The 19841-nt window shown below is 38.6% G+C and overlaps 3 protein-coding genes across 3 annotated transcripts in view; 2 read left to right on the top strand and 1 right to left on the bottom strand.

Annotated features, from left to right (window-relative positions):
* LOC134665446 (thioredoxin domain-containing protein 17-like) overlaps positions 1-19841 on the top strand; it is a 325334-nt gene that overhangs the window by 185691 nt on the left and 119802 nt on the right. The gene's annotated exons all lie outside the window — the stretch shown is intronic.
* On the bottom strand, positions 2467-7432 carry LOC134665360 (solute carrier family 22 member 3-like). Its single transcript, XM_063522292.1, has 5 exons — positions 7164-7432; positions 6212-6467; positions 5350-5970; positions 3149-3330; positions 2467-2747 (listed from the first exon to the last, which is right to left on the bottom strand). The coding sequence occupies exons 2-5, from the start codon at positions 6420-6422 to the stop codon at positions 2502-2504; spliced, it is 1260 nt and encodes a 419-aa protein (XP_063378362.1). The 5' UTR covers positions 6423-6467; positions 7164-7432; the 3' UTR covers positions 2467-2501.
* LOC134665523 (uncharacterized) lies at positions 13280-14254 on the top strand. Its single transcript, XM_063522498.1, has one exon. It carries the CDS (start codon positions 13280-13282, stop codon positions 14252-14254), a length of 975 nt encoding a protein of 324 aa, XP_063378568.1.

Here is a 19841-nt window from a genome sequence, read left to right as displayed (position 1 = left end):
CAAATTTCAACTTTCTATCTTTTGTAGTTTCGGCTCCGCGTAGCAAAAATCTCCAACCAAATTTTTCACCTTTTTACGTTTTTCTTGTAAAATTACTATGAAATTGAAAAAACAAATATCAGCAATGAATTCTACGTCTTTGGTTTATACGAAAATGATACCAAACTTGCCCTAGTACCCACCAGGATCAGAGTAGATTTTTTTTAAAGATGACGGATGGCGGCCGTCTTTGTACCCCACCCTCCCCCCCACTTCAGGCTAGAAATGCTTAGAATTACTCAAATATCAGATGTGATGAAGCTCATAGCTTAATAAAAATTTTTTGGGTCATGTATGGCAGCGTTACATAACTGACTCCAGTATAGATAGTTTCCTAATACATTGAAATCAACAGTCGCAAAAATCGACTGATCATACGAGTCGTATGTATTACTTGGTTGTAACGAAATTCCTAACGTAGAGAGTAACGCCGTCTATTGGCGTATTGTGGAACTAAGATTACAGGTGGAAGGCTTGGGAACGTCAAGTGGTTTAACTTGGGTGAAGTTCGGTACGAGGTGGCAGTTTTGTCGTTATGTTGGTAGACTGGTCAAGCAGGTTGGCCAACTTGACATTGAGGTGGGAGCAGTGAAGCTCCGCCGCTGGTGGTTCTTCTTGATTTGACCGCGCTAGAGATCGGACGTTATTTTATTTTATTTATTTATTATTAATACACAGTACAGAGCTTAAATCTATACAGATCCCTGCAAAACTGTATTTACAGTTTGCCTGCAGGTAAGAGTCTCTACATACATGTATATTATTAGGGTTCCGTACCCAAAGGGTAAAACGGGACCCTATTACTAAGACTTCGCTGTCCGTCCGTCCGTCCGTCCGTCCGTCCGTCCGTCCGTCCGTCCGTCCGTCCGTCCGTCCGTCCGTCCGTCTGTCACCAGGCTGTATCTCACGAACCGTGATAGCTAGACAGTTGAAATTTTCACAGATGATGTATTTCTGTTGCCGCTATAACAACAATGACTAAAAACAGAATAAAATAAAGATTTAAATGGGGCTCCCATTCAACAAAAGTGATTTTTGACCAAAGTTAAGCAACGTCGGGAGTGGTCAGTACTTGGATGGGTGACCGTTTTTTTTTGCTTTTTTTTCGTTTTTTTTTTTTGCATTATGGTACGGAACCCTTCGTGCGCGAGTCCGACTCGCACTTTCCCGGTTTTTATACTTAACTATTATACCATACCTCGTGCCTAAATAACTTGCCACGTTCTTGAAGGCTTATACCTGAAGAATTATTCTGAAAGCTTATAGAATCCAACGTTCTTTATCCATTTAGCTAAGTGTTTTATTTGAAATAAAATTGTGTTATTTTGATTTTTTATGTTTAATTAGAAGTTTACTTTTGTGAAATGAAGAAAGGATGTGTTGTTTTGAAAAGATGTGTCCCGCTGAGTTTGTTGTCGGTCCCATATTGGGCTAAATCTTCTCAGGTCAGAGGTGTAGGATTGGAGCCGGCCTAGCTTGACTTGAATAAAGATTTGAACGTTCCATGTGATCTTTTTATTTTTAATTAAATCCAAATACATCCGAATAGCAATTAGTTCTTTTCATCATTTAGTACTGAAATGTGTAGGCGCTAGTATGGTTAACGAGTCCGAATGTTTATTTCATGCACTGGTGGCAATGGTAGCATACTAATTTAGGTGTGAAGTTAATACATCGAGGTACTACGCCCATGCGCCCACCGACATTTAGGACCATCTTCTCCGACACATATATGTATACTTATATCTTCTGTCTTCTTGGCACCCTGCCCAAAGGCACAAAGTTGGAGCCAGTTTTTTACTTATAAGTAGTTTTAGTTTATGTTGTAGTTAGTTTTAGCTTTGTGTAGTTTTTAATTTTAGTTTATATTTTTTTGTCATATTACATGTTTTTTTTATCACATCAAAATAATTATATATCTTACCTATATCGTTATTGCCAAAGCCAAGTGGCCAAATATATCGGAAAAAATCCTTATTTCTATGGTAACAAAGGTGTGTTACAATATACATATTTTGGCCACTTTGACCGTCACTACCCAAATGATGCTGACTGTACTCAATCAAAAACGTCAGCAAAGGATGCTTTTATTAAGCTTAGAAATGACTTAAAAGTGAAAATATAAACTGTCGGAAACTTAAAATCTGAGACTTGAACTCGGCAACTGGATCGCTAGCCCCGTGCTGACCATCTGAGCTACCAAGACCTCACCCAATAGGTACAGCAAATATTTCCACCATATGGGGCTCATAGGGATGCCTCCCTCTAGCGACATCTACCGTAAGACCGTTACACTTCCTAAGGATAATTAATAACTGAAAAAAGTTACTGTTTATAATAAGTTTACTTTTATATCAGTGTAAATGTAGTTAGCAATTTTCTAAGAATATTTTCAATATTGTCACGGAGAAATTACCGAAACAAGAATTATAATCAATAATAAGCCAATTTAATTGATATAATCAGGATATTTTGTCTACATCCACATGACCATCATCATGAGTAACATCATAGTGTTTTCTATAAATAATTCTTCTCAGCAAATCCATAATTGGAGAGCATTCGTCTTTGCCAAGTCGGGTAGCGTCTTCCATAGTCTCAGGCAGAGATGCGCCGAGAGTTTCAGGGGTAAACAGTAGTAGGACACTAGAGACGAATGCCAGAATGCTGAATAGTACGTTCGGTAGGTAGTTCCATACACGATCAGTCTGTAATGAATTAATAATGACAATTTTATTGTTATGCAGGCTGATAAGAGTGATAATGATAAGAGTGCACTAAAATGACGCAACAAAGTCAAGGAAATGGCAGACGGAAACATTATACACACTGTCAATTATTTGTATTATTTGTACGCATTTTCTGATCTTACAGATAATGTGTTTTGAACTTGTAACCGTAAAATGCATACAGATGTAAGTAGTGCATAATTGTTTTCCATCGTATTTTCTCGGAAACATTCTTACCGAGATTGGCTGGAATAGCAAGTCACGTTCGTACGTTTTTTTATGCACTAGATCTATACAAATAATTGTCAAATAAGGAAAACCATATATGGAGTGAGCACTCCTTACTTTCAAATTACATATTTCTCTACGTTTCGACTTACCAAAGCGGGTATCAGCAGTGCGGTGAAGCCACCTAATCTGGCAAATATGGAAGTAAAGCCCGTCAGTCGACTCCGATAGCTTGTAGGGAATAGCTCGGCTTTGTACACAACCATCGTGTTAGCGGTGGCCGCCGCGCAGAATTTGGTGAGAAGGTATAAGGTCAATTGTATCCCGTGGGAGCCTGGGAAATCAATTATACTTTAAAAAAAAACAAATATTTGACATTTAAATTTGAAAGCAAACATAGGTCTAGTTAACTAATGTAACGTAGTACATTTTTCTAAATTTGAAATAAATATTTTGGGTCGATTGATAATTAAAAGAAAAATACCTCTTCTTATTTCAACGTTTTTAACGGTGTCCAAAACAAACCTCATTGATTGCATTTTTATGCATAATCTGTTGCATTCAGATGCACCTCTCGATGCTTATCTGTTGTCGGGGTTGTCATATGACTAAAAATAATTAAAAGTTGAGATATTTATGTTGTCACTCCAGGAAAACTTTGTATGAAGTAGGTAGGATTTATAAGATAAAAAACAATTTCGATTTAAAACAAAACATAGAAATTACAGACTTACAAAGTGGCTCTGAAATGAAACAATATTAGATTAAATGGTAAAAATATATTTCTTAGGCTCAGGAGTGATATTGTCTAAATAATTCAGACAGAATTTTCGTGGGATTTGTGTCTTCAAGGGACTGCCACCCTACCTTTTGTTAATAGGGCTCTCAGGGACTCCTTATTGGAGATCATTCGAGAATGATAGGCACATTTGATTTGGGAACCCCTCTGGGGACACTCGCTCGCAAGAGCCCAATTTGTGGGAAGACCACACTTTCGGCACGGTGGTCTGAAAGATGGAAACGGCTTGAGTCCTTCGGAAGCTCCACTGAGTGAGTAGAAAATAAATTTCGTGGTGATCAACTCCACAATGGCGCGAGACGTTGTGGGTTTGTTCTTAACCAAATTTTGGTTCTTTGCAGAGAGACTCCTGCTCGAGGGAAGGGAGCGCTCCGCCAGAAGGCTTAGCAGCTACCAGTGCGGTGAGCCAAATTTCCAATGGTTTCATCTCTTTTCTAGCGGCCATAAAGGGCGTAGGCTAATATAACCTTTTCTCGGTTTTCAGGAGCCGGGATTTATCCATTTATTTATTCATTCATTTATTTCATTCGTTGAGTAATTTATCTCAAAAAGCTTCAAAATCCTAGAAGTCAATTTAGTTTTGGAGACCTCCTGGAGCGAGGAATTTAAGCACGCCATCTGCCTCTGCCACGTCACTTTGGTACCACGTGCGCGGCCCCTGAGCTCTACGTCACTGCTCAGCATCTAGCTTCACCGGGGAAAGCAGCCTGTCACCCCGCTGCATCTGAGGAACGTTTAAATTCTGAGGTCGGTCCTTTCCATGATTTAATTTAGTAGGGCATCAGCGCCAGCTGCAAAGTTTAGAGTAAATTTAGAATTTTGAGCAACCACTAAAGTAAGATAAAGACATTTGAAAATCCTGGTACATAGTATTTAGTATAAAAATAAATTAGTTCTTAAAATAAGTAGAATTCTGTGTGAAGCTTTATTCTGGACCTGTTAAGCGGCCCAGCTTTCCACTGAGCTAAGTTCTAAAATTAGGTGTCGTCAAATCAAGTTAAAGGTTCACACAGATTCGCAGGTTAGGATTAAATCACTAACTTACCACTGGCAAGATCTTAGGATTAATAAAGTTTCTATAATATAATTTGTGTTCGCTTTTTCATCTCCCAAATTAGGTTCCTCTAGCAAGCAATTTTAGACACCACATTTTTACTAAGTATTTAATTTCATTTTTTTTGTGCTAACGTGCTATAGCTTTCTTTGAACAAGCCGGAGCTTTGCAATTTATTTAACCCCTTTAAAATAGTACGTTTCACTAAATTTCACATTAAATAGAAATAGGTACAGTGAAGCAAAGCTTTAAAAACTGCCCGCCACAGCAAAATTATTCGAGGCATAAATTTGGACATAAATATGGGATCCATTGGATAACCAAATTAGCGGACAGGTGCTAAGTCGTTATTCGTTATTAATACCTCTACATTATTCAGTTGGAGTTTATATACTAAGTATTTTCAAACCTGGAGGTCTATTTATTTTGTATGCATAACTTATCTATAAAATTGTGTATTTGCTTTTTTTCAGGAATTCACCATTTCTTTTAAAACTCACCTTTTGGTATGAATATGTTTATCAATTGACAAAGTCCACTGACCCAAAATAAACCAAACAAGAAACCTCTTCTGCCAACTTTATCGTTTAAAAAGGTAGCGGTCCAGAAGCCTGGTATGCCAACAATAGCTACCATGCAGAAATTCACATACTTATTACCGGAAATGCTTACTGAAGATATTGCCAAGCCTTTCCCCATAAATGCGGATGACAGTGACCAAACTGACATGGCTATGCAACGTAGAAGTATTGTCTTATGCTCCCACATAACAGAAAATAGATTGGTTTCATTGTCTCCCCTTGATTTCGCACAGTTCGCGCCATCAGTAATTTTCTTTAAAGTTTTGTCTGATAAAACTCTTCCATTCATTTTAGACGCTTTTAGCAAGATGATTTTAGCTTCTTCATAGCGTTTCTTACTCATCAACCACCGTACAGATTCCGGCGCGATCCAGAAATAGCTGATGCAGACTGACATTGGTAGATAAAGCATGAGAATAAGGTCTCGCCAGTAAGGCTGTGTCCACGCTAACAGTCCTTTTACTACCGCGCCTAGGCAGGTAAAGCTGGTGAGTACGCTGACAGCAGCCATGCGGCGAGTAGGGCTGACCAGTTCCAGCGCTGGAAATAAAAACAAGATCAATAACTTTTAGGTACGCACTTGAAGTACCATGTCAAATAGCTAAGTATTTAATAGGTATTTTATAAAAAAAACTCACACTTCTTCTAGGGTGTTGGTAAGAGCTTCACCGGTAACTTCGTTTAATGAATGTTTGGATGTTCAAAGAATAATACTGCGTGGAGTTTTTTTTGAGTAAATCAGAATTAAACAATATCTTATGGTTAAATTACACAGTCATACCTAATGTATAACAGCACGACATGCAACCAGATCCAAAAGCACTTCCCAAAAATCCAATCAAAATGAAGACAGTATAAGAGTTAGCCCAATAGCGAGCAGCGTTGATCCAAGCCATGTTGAAAGCCGTGATGGCAAGGGCGAAGCGACGTCCCCATCGGTCAGACACGATGCCAGCTACTGGCAAAGAAACAGTCATGCCGAGGAGTGGCATGAAACCGAATAGAAACCAACGCCATTCATCGCACGCTAGGTGGAACTGGAATTAAAAGAATATTGAGTTAGAGAATCAATTCCGGCCCTGTGCCCTGTTGTAAGTATTCAATTTGACAACTCAAGTATCTAATGGTGATACCCTTGATACATTTAAAAAATGTAACAGTCTAAATACATTCATTATTTATAATTACGTGAGGTGATTCACCAAAATAAAGTGGAGAGATCACTGTCATGATAAACTGGCACTTCACGTATATGTGTACATTTTAATGTATTATTTTTATTACAATCACGTCATTTTAGTACAGGATATATCGCTGAATACCCATTCAGAGAAAAGTAAACTATCATGAGCATGTTTAAAAACCAATATCAACACCACGCCGAGAGCACATAAAGTTCACTCTTAGGATATATTTAACCTTGTATACAGGGTGGAAAGATAAGTCGGGCCCTGGTGGGAAACTACCTTAAATCCTTAAGCTGGCTCATTTTACTTAAAGGAGACATTCCTTTATTTTTAAAAAGAAACAAAACTGCATTCAAAGTATTTTTACATTTCCCTCCAGGGCCCGATTTATCTTTCCACCCTGTATATTTATATAATTAATGCATGCGTTACATGGGTGTTCAACGTTTATTCCAAACAATATAGAAAGGAAATTAAGGTAGTTTCCCTCCAGGGCCCGACTTATCTTTCCACCCTGTATAGGTACCAGCCAATCCAAGAACTTACTTCGTAAACTGCGGAATTCTGATATTGATACAGATAATCGCTGCACTTCACTGTGGTACTTCTGTCAAACAAGTTTGTAGGACATTCTTCAGACACGTTCCACAAATGATCGGAGGACGCATATCGATGACAATTGTCAAATGCGTCCCCAAACGGCGGTATTGCATTTTCTAGCCAAGGTGGTGAAAAACTGGACGGGGCGTTTTCTTCGCACTCTTGGATTTTACATCTGAAATAATAAATAGTATAATGACGACGATCATGCGTGATTTTAGGCAAGCCGAAAGTACGTTCAAGAAATTAAGTTCTCCACTTCGTACCTTGTCTCAATGATACTCATTATTATGAAAGCCGCTAGGGATCAGATTCCTTGACCGTACAAGAGGGGTTAACTTTATCCCTTTGGTAAAATTTTGTAAAATACGGCGGATAATTTATTACGTCCAGAAATTACTAAAGCAGTAGGTATTGTTATATTAGTTATTGTTATTGTATTGAATTTCTAAACGTAAGTCTAACATATTTTTTTATAGAAGAATGCTTGAATGAAATCGTGTACAATGTGATATCAGTTAATGAAGTTTTTCCTACGAAATCTCTACACAACACAATCGGCCCGATTCGAACTTTAACATATGACGAATACGATACATACGATACGATACAGATACGATACGATAGGGATTAGAAGTTAATATGAAAAGTGACGTTTTTGTTTGAACAATCGTCACTTTTTATATGAGGCATTACTGCCGCGGTTGGGCCTTAGCCTGGTCAAGCAAGTCTCTCACTTTTGACACTGACATATCTATCTAATCCATATCGTATTAAGACCTAATATTTGACGTAGGTAGTTTATAGTTCGAATCGGGCCGAATGACAGATGTATTTCTCTGTAGTAACTAGTAACACTACGAGTACATACTTGCCTAGTTTTCACTCTTTCGGCAAAGAAAATAAAATCATTCGCTGTCAATCCAAAAAAGAATGCAACCAATCCACACAGAGCAATCGCATAAACTTGATACTTCCCTTCTCCTATTTCTTCCACCAATATTCTGTCCAGATTAAACTTATCATCCTTTTTATTTGTGTCACTGGATTCGTTCGCGTCTGTCATTTTATTTAGTTTTGTTCATCACACTTTATATGAATTTATTTTATACGCATAATGTCATCACTTTAAATTAAAGTTTTAACACATCATGGTTAACGATATATTTCCAATATTAGCTAATTACTAAAAACATAGTATTAAATTTAATACTTGTTACGTCTGACGTACATCACACTGTTTGACTGACTTAATACGATGCCGTTGGTTCTATATTTATTTTTCAGTTCATGTGTATCAGTTAATTAAATAATAAACACGTGTACGCATTGATATAAGCGTTACAATGGGTTTGCTAAGATAAAATGAGGCAACTATGTCGTACTAGATATTACCTATATTCATAAATATTATAGTACGGAGATAACAGAATCATAAAGTCTAAATGAACTAACGAAGAAGCGATATTCATAGAATATTAAATTTTGTGGTAACACGTTCTAAAATTTAGTGCCAACCACCAATAGTTTGTTAACCTGTTGCTACTGGTGGGAACCTATTATTGGCTCTCTGTTACTTACATTGTATATCTTCTTCTTCTTCCTCGTTGCTGAGGATCGCGACCACATGTGATTTGTCTCCATTTTGTGCGGTCATAAACCATGTGTACCCAACGCCAGCCAAGTATATATATAACTATTGTGCAATTGATAGCTGTTGGTTCTCCGAATAATCAATAAATAAATAAAGAAAATTGAATGCATACTGGCAGTATGCAATGTAAATATACAGCGACAGATACAATGTATACTTTGTTAAGCAACGGATGAAATGGTGCCTTTCGGCCAGGTTTTCTTATTTTTATTTAGATTAAGGTGGTTCGCCTAGGTTACTCAAAACTTAACTCTCGCTAGATGGCACCACTTTTGCAAAATTTCAGATTTTATTTTTTTGTGAAATGGTCTTGGTATTTGTATACTTAAAAGTATGTTTCGCGCACTTTTTAAGTAAATATTGAACTATTAGAATAAACATTGAATACTTCATTGTGCAAAAACCACCTTTTTAATTCGACGGAGTGTTGCTGTCACGCTTTTTCCTACTATTACTCACACATGCAAACAGTGTTTCCGTGATCCTTGTAGTAGACAATTTCACACAACGTAAGTATGTTGCAATAGCGTAACGGTATGTTCGTGGAAATACGTGCAAGAGGATTGGGGTTCAAGACTGGTGCGAGTAGGTAATTTCTTTTCGTTTCTCCTTTGTGTTATCTTACCTTTAAACGAGCAATTATTATATATATAATTATTTATTTATATACATATTTGGATGGTATCAGAAACGGCTCTAACGATTTCGATGAAATTTGCTATAAGGGGTTTGATCTCTTAGCTAGGTCTATGAGAAAACGCGCATTTTTGAGTTTTTATGTTTTCTAAGCTTTGGTCGGTCTCCCAGATATTCAATCTCCGCTTGGCAACTAATCCCAGAATTGGCATGCGCACTAGTTTTTACGAAAGCGACTGCCCTGACCTTCCAACCCAGAGAGTAAACTTATTTGGATTAGTCCGGTTTCCTCACATTGTTTTCTTTCACCGAAAAATAGGTATCGGTGTGTAAATAGGTAGGTATCAAATGCTATTTCGTACAAAAGTTCGAAAAATCATTGGTACGAACCGGGGTTAGAACCCGTGACCTCCGAATTGCTTTCGGCTAGGCCAGCAGCGCTTCCCCCACATACTCAGTGTTATCAGGTTTTTTAAAAATCAAAAACGATTACTTATGAAAGCAGAAGAATATAAATGATCGTATTAGATTTATAATTGTTACATATTTGCCGTAACTAATTTTTAAAATGTGTTTTTCAATTAAAAGACACGTCAAGATTGTTTACCTTATTTCTAATGCTAAAAAAAACAAACTATAGTAATAATTGTGTTTTTCATTCATAGACAAAATCCATTATTTTTAACCACAGGAAATTTTATACACTACTTTTTAGGGTTCCGTACCCAAAGGGTAAAACGGGACCCTATTACTAAGACTTCGCTGTCCGTCCGTCCGTCCGTCCGTCCGTCTGTCACCAGGCTGTATCTCACGAACCGTAATAGTCCGTAATAGACAGTTGAAATTTTCACAGATGATGTATTTCTGTTGCCGCTATAACAACAAATACTAAAAACAGAATAAAATAAAGATTTGAATGGGGCTCCCATACAACAAACGTGATTTTTGACCAAAGTTAAGCAACGTCGGGAGTGGTCAGTACTTGGATGGGTGACCGTTTTTTTTTGCTTTTTTTTGTTTTTTTTTTTTGCATTATGGCACGGAACCTTTCGTGCGCGAGTCCGACTCGCACTTGCCCGGTTTTTATTGCAGTGAAGATGTCCTGATTGTAAAAATCAGAGAGATTAGGTAGAGTATAATTACTAATTATCTTTGTAAAAATAAAACAATACGTGTAGCCCATACTTAATAATCGATTTATGATAATAAGAAAAATTAAATAAAAATAAAAAAACAATACGAAATTTAGGTGTAACAAAAATACAAAAAGTTATGTTCCAGCATACAATGACTGGGGATCGAACCGGGAATCTTCCGTTTGCAAGCAAAAAAGCGACTGTTTGCATAACACGCCATGATAGTTCTTAGCTAAGCTGACGAACTTCTCGCTTAGGTCAATTAACTACCTGTCAAATATCAGTGTCAACAAAATTGCACTAAACATGACGGCACTCCAAATTCGAGCCGTGGTCAGCCCGGCAACGTCGGAAATGGAATGGCAACGTCGCAAATGTATCTGTACACGACATTTGTGACACACACATACGTAAAATTGATGAAAAGTTAACTATGATTTTTGCATGATTTCTGTATGAAACATTGTTTTCCTGTTAATTTCGCGCAAACGAATATTCGAAAGAAGATAAATGCGAAAATATTTGTGTACTAATAGTGTGTAGTTACTTAATGAGCTTTGATTGAATTTTGTATGAAAAGCGAACCACCTTAAGAGGAAAGTAAAATACCCCGTAGTTTCGTAGTTTTGAAAATGGCTAAATTATCTTTTAAAACAAAAGCATTTCGTACTTGGGCAAAATTCGACATGTACCTACAACTGTCAGATTCCGCATCCACGTCAAATCAACAGTTGATTTTATTGCATACAGAGTGTTGATTCCATCAACGGTGGATAATATCATTTGGTACAACCAAAACTCAACTCTAAACTAAGGGTGGTTCGGTTTGGTTTGCTTGTCACCCTAACTGTGGATTGTTAATGTCAAATTTTGACATTGTACGTATTCGAGAACTTATGATTTTTCCCACATCCACGGGAGATCAACACGATACGTCAAACGTCGCTTGTCGAATAGGGGTCCTTAGTTTAGCAAACGTTACGTTATTACAATGCTTACTTTTATAGAATAGAAAAACATTTATTTACTTTTACTACAGTAGAAATATAAAGTGCTTATAGTTGGTAAATAAGCAATTTCCGAAATTACCCTGCTTTTGAAGCTGGTTAATGCACCGTAATAAATAAATTAAAATAATTAAAACTGATATTTTCTCATGAAAATTATGAACGAAAATTCAAAAATAAAAACCAGCACACTTCTCGGAGATTGCCGCTATGATGGATAGGAGCTTTATTTTTACAAATTGAAACGTCCAAGCGAGGGTTTCTTCTTGTGATAATTTATTTGAGCATCTCACAAATGTTGCCAACAATATTTCATCCGTGTTTGAGTAAGTCTTTTAGTACTTACCTACGTAGAAATAACTAACAAAGTCGTAGTTATGATGTATGTAGTTTTATTAAGTATGTTGTTTTCTGTGCGCGCGAAAGCGAAAGTTTACTGACTATATAATACCTGCGGGAAAAGTCTTATGGCTACCTTTCCCATGAAGCGGAGACGAGCGGAGATGAGACATCTTTACTCCGCTTCGCTGGATTACAACCAATGCCCTTGGGTGGTTTCTAGAATCTCCACTTGTCTACACTTTAGTGGAAAACTAGGCTTAAGGTTAAATATTCCGTCACTCATATTTAAGGAGACGATTGACAGTGTTATCGTCCATTTCCCACTGCTGCAATAATGTATACGAGTAATAATGCTTTTATAACCGCAATGTAACATTATGTCTTGTGTATCAGAAATAATGATGTCACTTTGAAATTACGTGGCTAATATACCTACTTAATTATAGCTATATTTGTGTGTTTTTGTACTATAATTGTACCTATAGGTACATACTTTAATAATGACCCGCGTTTTACTCGTGCTAGGCACATAGGTCCCAAATGAAAATTTGACTTTTTGTGAATTTGATAGAGTTAAATTTAATTGGACAAATTTTGAATTTCGACTGGGTAAGTCGTCCTCTTTCTCTCAACAATAAAAAATATGGTTGTCTGTAAAGTCGGTTTACAGACGATAATTTTGCGTGATAACGTCACAAGAAAACATGGCCGTAACGTTACCATGGAGATCTCTCTACAACGTTACCATGGAGAACTGTCCACAACGTGACACTTTCGTGCATGCTACCGGTGTTCATCGATTTATAAGACGTTATCACGTCAATAAATACCTAAGTACTAACTCATCCATACCAATTGTTTTTTCAATTGAATTATAGGTAGTTAAGTTATATAGATAACTAAGTACCTACTTAAAGTTGTAGTTCTCTTACATTTGTAATCAATAGTTTTGCAACTCTTATTTCATACACATCATCCGCCATTACAAACTAGAATACAATACATATTACATATTCGCTCTCACAAAAGGCGAAAAACTAAAATAAAGGGAAAAATGATATTCCGATTGCCGGCTTCACATTTCTCGCTTAACGACACATCTGTGGCCAGATTCACATAGGTGAGATTGAGTCGAGTTCTTGGACCAACCACTGTGATTGTACATTTATAATTGATTGAGTGCAGTGTGATGCGCGCTTGGAATCGGACGCGTTTCACTGCATAATATCGAATAACATATTTATTCGCGATCGGCGTGATTTAGGTCGCTGCCCCGTATTTTTCGCGATGGGTTCGCAACAACTCATAGCGAATGAATTACTGGCGTTTGTACAGAATGCCATAGACACCATGGATGAAGTCAGCATCAGGCAGATCTGCAAATCAAGTTTCAGTGAAGACGACATTTGCAGTGGCAAGGCGCTGCTCTTCCAGACGCTCGGCAAAACTGACCAGATGCCACCCCGTCGGAGGGAAGGGGGCGTGAAGAGTCTCCAGGACATAATACAACTGTTCAAGGAGATCGATCCAGACGACCTGCCTGCCTTCGTTGCGAAGCGGCTAGACCGGTTACCGCCGGTTACCTTTGATCACGTCGATGTCACCAGGCTGCTGAAGGACATAACATTCCTGAAGACGAGTCTGGCAGAAGTGCAGGCTAAGTTAGAGGTATCTAATAATGCCATCAGTGAGCTACGTTCAGAATTGGCGTTATTACGTAGCGCACGTTCGGAATGTAGGTCAGATACCTCTAACATAGCCGTGTGTCACGTTGCGCGGAATGTGTCCAGCGGCGGTATTGAACCCGCGAATTTGGATGCGTCGGCGATTGCTGAGCAGGCGACCGCCGACCCGCGCCCCGCCGCCCGCCCGTCTACGTCACCGGAGACGCACACGTCACGCGAGAGTACGTTAACCCCGAAACGTTCTTACGCTGCTACTGCTGCTAAGCCGCCTGCTGTGTCCAAGCCTAAGCAGCGGCCGAAGAAAGGGGTGCAGAGCCTTCGTGAACCTGTTCACAAGGACCAATCACAGCCGACTCTAAGGGAGTCGCGATGCGACGCGGACGGTTTCAAGAAGGTGGAGAAGAGAAGAAAACCGGCTCGTCAGAATCAGTGTGGTACCGCACCGACTGGACCCAACCATTTGCTGCGTCCTGCAACACCGTCGACGCTGCTGTATGTGTCCCGTCTACATTACCTTACGAAGGTCGACGACATCGTAAAGTATGTGAAAACGAAGACCGGATTCATGCAGCCATAATGTGATTTGTAGTGTTTAGTTTTAGAATATATTTTTATAATATGTATGCTAGTTTTAAGGTATTTATGTATGGGCCACTAGTTGCCTGAAATAAAGATTTCATTCATTCATTCATTCATAATTTAAGTAACTATTTTAAGCGTATTATGATTGTTTTAATTTTTGGATATTTTTTAATGAAATAAATTTTATCTTATCTTAATCTTTTATCTTATTTTAACGTGGTCTTGAGTCAATACAGTGTTCTATGCGGCTAGTTCTTGAGACAATCCATTGAGGTGATCCAACATTTTTAGGGTTCCGTACCCAAAGGGTAAAACGGGACCCTATTACTAAGACTTCGCTGTCCGTCCGTCCGTCCGTCCGTCCGTCCGTCTATCACCAGGCTGTATCTCACGAACCGTGATAGCTAGACAGTTGAAATTTTCACAGATGATGTATTTCTGTTGCCGCTATAACAACAAATACTAAAAACAGAATAAAATAAAGATTTAAATGGGGCTCCCATACAACAAACGTGATTTTTGACCAAAGTTAAGCAACGTCGGGAGTGGTCAGTACTTGGATGGGTGACCGTTTTTTTTTTGCTTTTTTTTGTTTTTTTTTTTGCATTATGGTACGGAGCCCTTCGTGCGCGAGTCCGACTCGCACTTGCCCGGTTTTTTATTGCCTTTTTGTGTTCAAATGCACACGGCAAACGAATACCCACCCAATCCCACCTGAGCTTGGCGGCCTTAACACCCACACGTCTTGAACTCGGACTCGAAATGAACAGGGTCAAAACCCAGTTAATGACCAAGGGCAACCAATGGGAAGTATATATGATATGTCGATGAATAATAGATGTACTTATTTGGGCCAGATAGCATTCTTCGGTAACAGAAAGTCCAAAAAAATCCATCGATCCATCAAAAACGCCTGGAAGAGTTTCTGGTCTGCTAATGCACTGGCAGTAAAGCGCAAACTTATCGACATGGTACTCTGCCTATCCTAAGCTACGGCTCCCAAACTTGGTCACAACAAATTACTATATTATATACATACATGTGTGGCCTATGAAACTGTTAGTTTACGTTAAATATAATATATAATTAGTTAAATAGGTTAAGTGTATAAAACTGAGCGCACCTCGCCATCAAACGTAACAGTTTGGCGAGGATATAAATGTTTAGTTGTAAATTTAAATATATATAAATTAAAAAAAAAAACGGAAGCGCTGATGTCCCGAGTCAAGATTCACCAGCGAGCAATGGACCTCAGCATACTAGGAGTCCGCAAAACCAATCGGGTTAGGGACACCGATTCAACATTCGGATTATCTAAAACTCGAAACAATTATATTCCTGGAATACAAAAAGCTGGAATACAAAACCCAATAATAATAATAACCACACAGATTCCGGTGGAAACGTTAATAATGACATGAAACAATTAACAGAGATGTTTAAACAAATACTGAACCAATTAAGTACAATGACAAATCTATTAACAAATCTAATGACCATTATGTGTAAAAATTCAGCGAAATAAAAATTGCACAATGGAACGCCAACGGGCTGCCAAAACACTTTTTAGAAGTGAAACATTTTCTAGAAGACAATGACATTGACATTATGTTAGTGTCAGAAACTCACTTTACGAGTAAGAGTTATTTTAAAATCCCCAAATACAAACTGTACCACACTATGCACCCGGATGGAAAAGCCCATGGTGGCTCTGCAATAATAATAAAAGAAAAACTAAAACACTATGCAGTCGATCCATACTGCACGGAAAAAATTCAAGCCACAAGCATAATAACCGAAGATCACAAAGGGGAGATTAACATAACAGCCCTGTATATACCACCAAAGCACAACTTGAAAAAGGAAGACTACTCATCATTCTTCTCGACACTTGGGCATCGATTTTTAGCTGGAGGAGACTATAACGCCAAACACACCAGATGGGGCTCAAGGCTAATTACACCAAAAGGCCGAGAGCTCTTAAAGTCAATCGAGTCCCTCCAACTCGGTATAGCGTCAACCGGTGAACCCACTTACTGGCCTTCGGATTTAAACAAGAAACCGGACTTAATAGACTTCATAGTTACTAAGGGATTTCATAACTCTTTTCTGAAATGCAAATCAAGCTTGGACTTGTCCTCAGACCACTCTCCAATTATATTACTAGTAAATTGCCCAATCTCACCTATTACGAAAAAGTGTAAATTGCACACGAAAGGTACGAACTGGCCATACTTTCGGGAACTAATCCAGCAATCACTGGACTGCCAAATCCCTCTAAAATCAGACGAGGATATCACCCAAGCTGTCGAATTATTTAATACTACCGTACAACAAGCTGCTTGGGCTGCAACTCCTATCCCAAAGGATATAAACAAAGAACTGTTTCTATACCCTAAACATATTTTCGAGCTACTAAAACAAAAACGCCAGGCCAGGAAATTGTGGCAATCAACCAAGTTCCCAGGCCATAAAAAGAAATTTAACTACCTCGCATCTAAACTCAAGGAAGCCCTTGCAAGACACAGACAGAAATAGGGAAACAGAAATATACCTACAAAACCTTGATGCGACAAAAGCCACTGATTATTCACTCTGGAAGGCAACAAAAAATCTGAAAAGGCCCATTGCCCATCAACCCCCGATCAGAAATGAAGATGGGAGCTGGGCAAAAAGAGATTCTGACAAAGCAGAGGCATTTGCGAGACACCTATCCACAGTTTTCACGCCAAATGACGATCTTGATTCAACAAAATTGGAAGAAATAACAAAAACACTAAGCCAGCCTCACCAATTAGACTTACCCATTAAAAAATTTACTTACACAGAAGTCATCGGTGCGATCAAAAGCCTCAACATACATAAAGCTCCAGGATATGATCTCATTACTGCAAAAATCCTCAGAGAACTACCGCACATTGGAATCAAATTCCTAAGTCACATCTACAATGCCGCGCTCTGGAGAAATTTTGTCCCTCCGCAATGGAAAGTTGCTGAAATAATTCTAATCCCAAAACCTGGCAAAGAACCCACAGAAGTAAAATCGTACCGTCCGATTAGCCTGCTACCAATACCTTCAAAAGTTTTAGAAATATTGTTCATGAAAAGAATAAAAGCAGAGGTTACGAAGACTGATTTGATCCCGTTACACCAATTCGGATTCCGGCAAGGACATGGTACTGTGGAACAGGTTCACAGGCTAGTGGAGCAAATAAACCTTGCGTTTGAACAAAAACTTTATGTGTCATCAGCGTTCTTGGACATATCCCAAGCTTTCGACCGGGTTTGGCATGACGGACTCTTATTTAAAATATTAAAAAACCTTCCTATCAATTATTATAAATTTATCACTTCGTACCTCAACGAACGACACTTCTATGTAAGCTATGGCAGTAGCACTACAAACCTTCATGGGATAGAAGCCGGTGTGCCGCAAGGAAGTGTCATGGGCCCATTACTCTACCTCATATATACCTCGGATCTCCCAAGCGCCGAAAACGTTCTAACAGGAACTTTCGCCGATGACACTGCTATACTAGCAGTAGCCGACACTCCCGCCGGTGCATCAGGAAAGCTTCAAAACAGTCTCGACGATATATCAAAATGGCTCAAAGACTGGAAAATTAAAGCGAATGAGACAAAATCGGTGCAAGTAACATTTGCGCTAAGACGTGAAACGTGCCCGGAAGTAAAACTTAATAACATATATATACCCCAATCCGACCACGTTCGATACCTAGGAATCTACTTGGACAGGAGACTAACTTGGAAGAAACACATCTTTACAAAACGAAAAGCCCTCGGACAGCAGCTGCGAAAGATGTACTGGCTTTTAGAACGCAAATCTCAACTCAGCCTAAACAACAAACTACTACTTTACAAGTGCATACTAAAACCAATATGGACTTATGGGATCCAGCTGTGGGGAACAGCCTCAAAATCCAATCTAGGAATTCTACAGCGCTTCCAATCAAAAATACTACGTATTATCACTAAAGCCCCGTGGTACATCAAAAACGAGAATTTGCATCGAGATCTCAAAATCAAAACAATAAACCAAGAAGTGTCCGACACCTTAGACAAATATCGCAAACGAATGGAGAAACACCCAAACTTACTAGCGAGAAACCTGATGAAGGAACCACCCAACACTACTTTTACAAGGCTGAAAAGAAGAGCACCCCAAGATCTTATAAAATAAATATAAGATTTTATGAAATTGATGGGCGTATCAAAGGATATCGCACCACGCACGACTATTAAAAATACTTAATGTCCAGCTAAATGTCAAAGATAGACAGCTTGCAGGATTGGAATGGAATAAAAAAAAAATATTCCTAACACATATGAATGATTCACGGTTAGTTTTATTAAACTTATATCGACTGGGATCACAACAAAACCAAACAGAAAACAAAAGGTAATCACGGTCCATATCCCAGTCGATATAAGTCTAATGATATTCCTATCGATCAAGCCACTACTATTTAATGGAAATATACACGGCTAGCTAAGAATTGAGGTGAGTGAGGTGCCAACATGCGCGAGCACAAATATGGCGTCTACACATTGCAGCATTCTCAAGCTTCGTCACTTTCCATTCAACTCCGTTCTGACTCTTAGGTACACATGTAAGGCATTCGCCAGAGTTGACCGTATACTTTTGTGTAGACCCATTACGCCGCCCCGATGTTTAAGAGCCAACAGGAGTGGTCATTTCTCCATACAAACGTATTCGACTGTTTCCTCCGTGGGTTTTGATGCTAGAGCAATGATTTTTTCAACACAGATTAATATTGTCAATATCTATGTCGGACCGTTTTGCTTTTATATTTGTTTTTTTAAGGCGCTAGAGCCCTCAAAATGTCAATAATGGCCTAATTGACTATGCCGCAATGAGAGGCGTAGTATTCAAAACTGATATCAATTAGCCATAAAAGCAAAACGGTCCAACACAGATAATTTCATAATCATTTAGATTTCCAAGTTTGGTTAGGATTGGTTAAGTTTTGGAGGAGGAAACAGTCGAGTACGAAACCTCGATTTTTGAGATTTTTACGCCTTATCCTTATCGCACTAGTTTTAGGAGCCGCTTCCGTTAGCGAGACGGGTATATTTACCTAAAATATTTAAAACTCAGCTCCTGTTTCGTCTTTTGGGACACTTATATCGTTGCTTGTATTTCCCCAGCACGTGTTTTTTACATAGCCATGACTAAAACCACGAGTCTGAGTCGCCCGTGAACGTAAAGCCACGGGAGTATCAACTTTCCGCAGGGAACAAAAAATGTTTTATCGTGTCAGGTGTCACGGGAATGCGCGCTTCGTTTTAGAAATAGTGCGCTGGATTACGGGGCCATGAATGCCATGAATTCGAAAATTGTCATGAATAAAAACTGTACGAGTAGTGGGATTGTAATAACAAAACTTTCGTGAGACACAGACGTATTAAATATATAAAGAACGGGTCACTCGCGTATTTTAAATCGAAAAGCGCTATGTCGTCGTCGTTCGTAGTCGGAAATGGTACGGAGTGGAACATGTCGAGCGGTTTTGGACTTATAATACGTGACCCGTTCTTAA

This window comes from Cydia fagiglandana, chromosome 6 (assembly GCF_963556715.1).
Source record: "Cydia fagiglandana chromosome 6, ilCydFagi1.1, whole genome shotgun sequence".
Classification (NCBI taxonomy): domain Eukaryota; kingdom Metazoa; phylum Arthropoda; class Insecta; order Lepidoptera; family Tortricidae; genus Cydia; species Cydia fagiglandana.
Note: the sequence above shows the minus strand (reverse complement) of the source record. Positions and strands in the feature narration are given on the sequence as shown.